Genomic DNA, 7,714 nt, shown 5'->3' on the forward strand with positions numbered 1-7,714 from the left:
GGAAGGGTTTGAACGGCGACATTGAAATATTTTTTTTTCTTTTATTTTTTTTCCGTTTAAATTTTTTTTAATTTATTCTTTTAAAATGTGACAATTTCATGAACAGCCACATCGGGGAGGAAACTGTAACAAATTGCTACAGATGCCTTAAACTATGCACAAAGCTAAGTGACCAAATTTGTTTTTGATTTGAAAAAAAAAATAATAATAATAAAAAAAAAAAGTGCATTGTTTACGTATTCCTCCCTCTACTGAAACATTACCCACTAATGGGTTTTTGATGGGAAAAGGAGAAAATGTTTTTTAGGACAAAAATTAAAGGACTAATTTTAAACTTAAAACATTCCATTTTTGTAATTTGTTTTACATTGTTTTGAGTACGGTAAGCACAACTGTAATCTAGTTTGAGAAACTGGTGCTTTCTTTTAGTTCATTTGTATTTCCCTGTTATTATTGTAAAAGACTGTTTATTAATTCTGTTTACAGTTTGTTGCAACAGCCATTTTTGGGAGAGAGCTTCAGCGTAAAGCCATTTGTAAAGGCTTTGCCATATTCATTTTAATATGTGCCTGTTGCTGTTAACTTTTAATTAATAAAAAAAGAAATAATCTTTTCACATTACGCTCCTGTACATTTAAGTTATGACCAAGTCCAGCGTTACGGAAAGGTAGCTAAGGCTGCAGCCAGCTTCCACTGTAAAAAACCTTTGGGATTTGAAAGTACAGTCCTCATCTGCCAGAACTGATTGCCTCTCGGAGCCTGGCCTTTTTATTGTTTGAAAAGCAAATCCAACTTACCTGGTTGTTTCCCTTCTAAAATTAAGTTGTTTATTATTCTTTCATGTTCCCTGAAGTAGTGTCATTAATCTCAAAGTGGCCATGTTTAAAAAAATAAATTTCTAACAAAAACCGTTCCCCTGAACCTGCGTGAACTTCCTTCCTTTGCTGTCAGGGCATGTTCTTGCTGTTGTCTGACTTCAGCAGAGAAGGATCGTGAGTTTAGGCTGTACCAAGCGGTAACAGAAAAGCTGTATTTTAACAGGTTGGCTCTGAAAGGGAGATACCTGCCTGTGGTGTTTGGAGCTGTCAGAACAAAGAGGTAACGGCCATGCGTGAGTAACTTACTTCGGGGAGACTGCAGCTGAGCTTCCTTACGAGCCTTGTACCGATTTGTAGGGTTAAGCGGGGAAAAAGTGATTCCTCTTCAACATTTTTGAGCAAAACATTGGCTGAGCCTGCAGCTGTTTTCAAAACAACCGCTAAAATCAGGATCTGGTGATGTCTTCTGTGACTCACATTTAAAAAAAAAAAAAAGTGACTTGGTTTACAGAAAGGACCTCAACAGCAATATGAATTTTGCTACTTGTTAACAGGCTATTTATAAGTGTGTTTTAATACAGAATTTTAATGAAAACTAAAATGAATGCATTTACAAATACATATGTAGTTATATTTCAGTATAACATTCGTAAAGTACCTGTGAGTAACACTGGTAAATCCTGCTTTCATCTGCTCTGACGGGAACCAGCACAGCTTGCCCAAGGTGCTGGAGTAAAACACGGGTAGTTTAGTTCTAAGCCACCTTCCCTGGAAAAGGGCTTTTTCCTGCCAGACTGGATTTATAAAGACTGGTTCCAGTCCCATCTGTTAGTGTACATGGAAGCTTCTGACATTTGACTAAATTTGAAAAAAATTAAAAAATCGGTGTCCTTAGTCTGAGTACTTCTGCTGGAGCTGTTTCTCTGTGGGCAGTGGAATGGTGCACATAGAAGATTTCGAGTAAAAAGATACAAATTAGGGTGCCAAAAAGTATAAAATAATTTACTTTTACAGCAGCTTTGCGATTTCATTTTCTAATGTGCTGGCACATCTTTTACGATAATTTTGTATCACTAATAAGACTTGCCATGTGTTTGTGTATTTCTGTGGTGCTGGATACCTGCACCTCACATGACCAGTTCAGATTGATGATGTCTGGTGTGAGTTTTTCTCATGGTTTAGCCTAGTTTTATGGGCTAAATTTTACAAGTTAATGATTTAATTGGACTAAGTTGCTTCATTTGAACTCTGACATCCACCCTAACATAAGTTACAAACGCTGTCACGCTGGTTTTGTCTCTCAGAGAAGATGAGACTTTAGTAGAGGTTTCCTGGGCCAGCTGTTCTGTAGCTGTGGTCTTTTGGGGGGCAGCGGAGGAAGGAGGGTTGTGCCACACCAAGGGCCTGTCAGGGGAACCCAGTGTATCCAGGGATGGAGACACCATGAAACAAGTAGATTCCAGTTAATGTTTGTGCAGAGGCATAAACCTTTCACCAGTTCCTCTTTCTTTTGTTTTTTAATATTTTGTTTTCTTTATCTGAACATAACTGAATTAACAGTGCTGTGCTGTTCTTCTGTTAGTTCTACTGTTGTTCCTGCTGCATGGCAAGGTGAGCAGTCCAGTGCTGAAGGAGATGCTGGTACCTTCCCCCTGCACTGATTTATAGTGACCATAACGGAATGTAAACTACACTTCATAGTACTACACATCACGTACGCAGTGTTTATTTAAACTGCTTTTAATTTTATATAGTGGCAATAGAGCATTAAATATAAAACTTGAAACTAAAATTAACTTTCAAAAAGGTGTTTTAAAGGCATTTAAAAGAACACAAAGATGTAAGGGCCTGTCAGTAAGACTGCCGGCAGCGCGCTTTGGAAGGAAGTTACATCATGCACACATTAACACCATTTGGAGTTTCACAGCAGGAAACGTCCTCCTCGATTGTACAATCTACGTTCCAGTTGCAAGCAGCAAAGCTTCAGTCATCTTCAGCAACCCCCTCAGAGCCACTCAGGTGTCTGTTTAAGGTGTGCTGCTTTCTTCTGTTCCTAGAAAGCAAGCTCCAAAAGGCACTTGTACTGTTCCGGCAGCCAGATTAACTTCAAACGCTAAAATATCCAGGCTCTGCTTTTTCTCTGCTCAGCTGCGGTCAGAGTAAGCCTTGGCTTCTGTCATGTGTGCAGTTCAGCTGTAGCCCTCTGCTTCCTAAGCACCTTTTAGGTTGGTTTGTTGTTTTTTTTTCAACCTGATTTCTATTTTCAGCTTGAGCCCCTTCTACCTCTGTGGCTGGGGGCATGAGCTCGGGTGGTTGGTTAGTGAGTGAGCTCTGGCAGCAGATCCCTGCTATGGGATGACCCCAGAAGGGCTTCCTTCCCCTGGAAACCAGGTTACTTGTGGCAGCTTTTACACCACCTCCTCCCTGCAAAGAGGGCCCTGAGGGCTCCTGGAAACACATCCAGGGGCTCAGGAGAGCTGAGGATTAAGGAGGTGTCCACAAATATCTCATAGCCCAGCTGAGATGAGCAATATTCCTTGGGCAACTTGCACCTTTTTTTCCTATCTAAACTGCTTCTATGCTAGTTAACGCTTACTCTGACGTTAATTATTTTACTCTGCTGCTATCTACTGGTTATTTCAAATTCATTGGACTACCTGCTCACAAAGGCTCCCACAGCATGATTTACATGCTTGTCATGTGCTCTTCACATCAGCCACAGGGTGATGCAAGTGGGTTTTCCTCTCTTACCCTTGCAAGCTCATTTGAAACACAAAAAAAAAAACCTGCACAAAAATGTGCTACTACATAAAATGTCTCATACCAGGCAGCCTCTGCGCTGGATTTAAGTTTTCACTTTCAGTAGGAAGCAAAAAAATGCACTCAGGTTTTCTTTGGACTAAAAATTTGCCAAAATTAAGTTTAAAAGACTTCAACATGAAAAAATCAGTATCAAACTAAACATTGTAGTGCAAGTTACAGTTAGAGCTCAAATAACTGATAGTAACTTAGGGGTGTATCACTCATTATTAACATGCACACAGATTTTTAGGTGGTCAGTTATGCACAAAGAATGTTATATCTATAACTTAGTGTTAACAAACTAAATCCACCACGGAAGTCTGAGTAGAAAGCCAGGTTTGAATACAAAATTAATACCTGAGTATAACGGTCAAATTTATTCCCCTTGATAAATCACATAGCACACGTTTAGTGCCTCAATTCTACATTTCACATCAGGTTTTTCCTGTGTTGGAAGAGACCGCCCAGTATTAGTGCTATTTGCAACATAAAAGATTTCTGACAAAACAGCAGTCTTTCACGTAGTGCTCTTAATACATTAAGATTTTTCAATTAAAGTCTTCATTTTTCCTGTAGACTTCAGCATGTGCGGTCCAAACTGAGAAGGAAAGCAGAAAGACATTCAGATTGCTCTCAACAGAAACCTAGTGGAACTACTGTCCATTCAAGTTGTAAGTAAACTAGCACTTGGGTGGAGATAATTCCCTTTTATCAACCTGTGCCTCTGCACATGGACTTCACCCACTTTATGGCCACAAAGTCAAGGGACACCTTTTTCACCAACAGCTGGAATCTCTCAGCTGAGGCAGCAGCTCTAACAAGAGAGAGTTCACTCTGCTACAGCAAAATAAGAAGGTAAATGTGGGTTGTTTTTTTTTTTTAAAGTTGACAACCAATTGCTCTAGCAGCAGCTTAAAAGTATTTCTTTTCTTGCTCTATCCTGCATTTTTGTACAAGTTGTGTAAAAAATGCATCACACAAAGCGTACGAGGACTGAGCTAGCCAAAGAAGTTACAGTTTGAGAAGGAACTTATGGCAGATGTTGATTAGCTCATTATGGATCAACATTCTATATTTTAACAAATTAAAACCTTCAATTTTCTTGGCTTTTGAGGGCTTGGTGATTCTTAATGTCAAAAGACGGACTGTAGATTTCAAAATTAGAAAGTCACAAAACACTCATGTGTGAATAAAACATTGCCAACTCATGTTCTTTAAAGCCCTGGAGATACAAGGGGAATTAAAAAAAAAAAAAGTGATTCTTGGGGGAATATCCGACCTTTTAGTTATGAAGAACAGCCTGAACATTACAGGAATATAAAGGCCTAAACAAGAAGACAAATAAGTCAACATTACTAAACTGAAGCACTTGGAAATCCTGAGAATTGCGGCTTGGGAATCTTATTTTCCTCAGAAATTCCTTCAGAGCGCAGCCAGCTTTTGGAGGTTTATGTGCATTTTTCTAAATGCACAAAGGGGAAAAAGTAACTCTTTAGTCAAATAACTCTTTGCTCTTCCTCTCTAGTTCTACAGCAAAAGGCTTCAAGGGTTGCTTACTAACAAAACCGACCTGTAGTAGCCTATTTCTAATTAAGTGTGTATCGGTAGGAACTTGCATCTTGAATATTTTCTGCTTAAAAACCCCTTCAATTTCAAATCAATCCGAAATAAACTAGAAGCCATGAATTTGTACCAAGATATGGATTTTAAGTATAATTTCATTTTAACATTCTCACACTATAAAGAAACTGCTTTTATTTACTCAGCATTTTTAATTATTAGACATTCCCTACAAAAAGCAGGAATTCTGAACGATTTGCTTTCTGCATTCCTAGGAATGGCTGACATGCTTCAGGATCTCGCTTCGAAATTTCACATGCACAATCTGAATGGTTAAGGTTGGTACTAAAAGGCAAACTCAGTCCGGATTTGATTCTGGTATGAGCCCTTACAACTCAAGTTTTCAACATACCACACACTCGTGGCAAGAGGATAGATTTTTGTTTGAAAAAAATAAGAAAACTGTAACAGGGCTTTTTAAGTCTAGGGCTAAAAGCGTACACAATCCTAAGAGCTGATATGAAGACCAGATGATTGCCGCAAATCCTGGATACCAGCAGTACTGCATAGGGTTCTGTGGACCCACCTGACTTGTAGGTATTTATATATGTTGGCAGAAAGACAATTGTGAAGAAAGCCAATGTCTATCATTTAGTTCAAGCATGTGTTCAGAATCACAATACTTACCAGCGTGACCTCGGTCTTGGTCTTTGTTTCAGTCTTTGGGATCATTTTTTCTGTTTCACTTTGGCTGTCACTTCGGTATCGATAAGCAAATTTCTTTTTGAGCGCTTCTGCTATTAATGCTGCAGGATCTGTAGGATCAGCTGCTTTAGATTTTGTACCTTCTGATGATCTAGAAAAGCAAATGAGAAGCATTAACATAGTCCAAAACAAAGCTTTAGAAGTTGGGAATCCTTTTGCATTGTTTGCTGGATGTCATACCAACATCTGTCTCACCTTCAAAATAGTTCTGAGTTGTAAAAACAAATTGTTAATGCATATGTTAATATACTGGTATTTATTTATATTTATTACCTTTTCACTGAGCGTAGTTTCACACTGTTCATGTCTTTGAGGATTTCTAGCATGTTTGGTATTTCAGACTTCTTTGGCCCGTTTTCTGACGGATTCTGTCCAGGGTTGGTTTTTTTGTTTTTCCTTTCTTTAATGAGCTCAATTGCAGACAGACTCTGTTGTACACCTGGAGGAGGCAGTGGCGGTGGTGGTGGAGGCGGTGGCGGAGGTGGAACAGGGACAGCAGCCGAAGTGACTGGACTTGACCCAACTACAAATAAAACACACATTACATGTCAGTTTACTTGTAAATCGCCCTTATAGCTCACAAATGCTCAGGTAAGAACATGACTAGAGCAGCTTCAATTGTCCTCTCTGCTTTCTTTAGATTATTACACAACTTCTTCGTTCCTAAACCGCCTAAGTAGACTCACTTGAAAAGCTACATAAAAATCCTTCCCAAAGAGTGAGAAGCATTGCCTGAATTTCCAGGCAGGTTAGCTCAGTCGGTTAGAGTGAGGTGCTGATAACGCCAAGGTCGCGGGTTCGATTCCCATTCGGTCCCCATGTGTTGCCTGATCTAGTTGAGAGGTGTCCCTGCCCATAACAGGGAGGTTGGATCAAATGATCTCTAAGGTCCCTTCCAGCCTAGGCCATTCTATGAAGTTCGAGTTTTAGGTGCATTCATGACTTTCCTGCCATGGGATGGATGTCACAACATCCTTTAGTTATACTCTGCTCTCGACATTACCGTGCTTCCAAGAGGCGGGTACGGAGCTGGAAGTCACATACAGCAGTGTTTCTTCCTGCTTAACCATCACAAATAAAGAACTTGCTCTACTAGACTTTTAAATATAAATTTCAGAGCTCAAATACTCCTTAAACTGAAGCTTATTCCAGCTCCCCGAGGTTAAGCATTTGTAAGCCAGCTAATTATCTGAAGATAGAGATTCTCATGATAATCTTGGATTTCAAGTTGCCTGTACTCTTTAGGTAAAAATTGATGTTATAAATATAAGAGCAGCAATTACTGACAAACAACGAAACCTCTGCTCAAAGGCATCTTTAAAGAAAACAGTGAAATGAGATCAAATCAGAGCTTCAAAGCTTGGAGCATGAAGTGTCTACAGATAAATGTTATCGGTAACAAAGAGGAGTCTGCTGTGTACATGCTGGCACACACATGGTGTTGTTACCATATTCTACCAGAAGAGGGAGGTAAAGATGATCAAATAAAATTTAATTTTCCTAATCAATAGAGGTAAAGGGAAAACGATGAAAAACAAGTTTAGCTACTTCACAATAATAACAATTTAGGAGTGATGCCATGTGATCCTTAAAACTATTTCACGGTTTTGAATATGAACAACTAAGGAAAAATAAAGTAACTGCTATCAGTTCACAGACAACTACTAAACAAAAGCATCTGAAGAATCAGAATATGATTTTATACATAAACACAGGCAGCACTATTCTTGGTAAGTGGCCTCAGGAAAGAATGAAAACCAAACGGCTGT

General features: G+C 39.1%; 1 protein-coding gene across 1 annotated transcript; it reads right to left on the reverse strand.

Moving 5' to 3' along the window:
* Window positions 1–4,158: 4,158 nt before the first annotated feature.
* On the reverse strand, window positions 4,159–7,015 carry LOC104271074 (mitochondrial fission regulator 1-like). The gene is made up of 4 exons (XM_009865647.1): window positions 6,949–7,015; window positions 6,219–6,468; window positions 5,868–6,036; window positions 4,159–4,218 (listed from the first exon to the last, which is right to left on the reverse strand). The coding sequence occupies exons 1-4, from the start codon at window positions 7,013–7,015 to the stop codon at window positions 4,159–4,161; spliced, it is 546 nt and encodes a 181-aa protein (XP_009863949.1).
* Window positions 7,016–7,714: the final 699 nt, after the last annotated feature.

Source organism: Apaloderma vittatum, unplaced genomic scaffold (genome assembly GCF_000703405.1).
Source record: "Apaloderma vittatum isolate BGI_N311 unplaced genomic scaffold, ASM70340v1 scaffold41362, whole genome shotgun sequence".
Classification (NCBI taxonomy): Eukaryota; Metazoa; Chordata; class Aves; order Trogoniformes; family Trogonidae; genus Apaloderma; species Apaloderma vittatum.

Excerpts from the sequence above, each read along its gene's own strand:
- LOC104271074 (XM_009865647.1), bottom strand. The coding sequence starts at position 7,015 with ATGGTTAAGCAGGAAGAAACACTGCTGTATGTGACTTCCAGCTCCGTA. Across the intron at positions 6,469-6,948 it reads ACCCGCCTCTTGGAAGCACG|TTGGGTCAAGTCCAGTCACT; the intron begins GTAATGTCGAGA and ends TTTTATTTGTAG. Across the intron at positions 6,037-6,218 it reads AAACTACGCTCAGTGAAAAG|ATCATCAGAAGGTACAAAAT; the intron begins GTAATAAATATA and ends TTGCTTTTCTAG.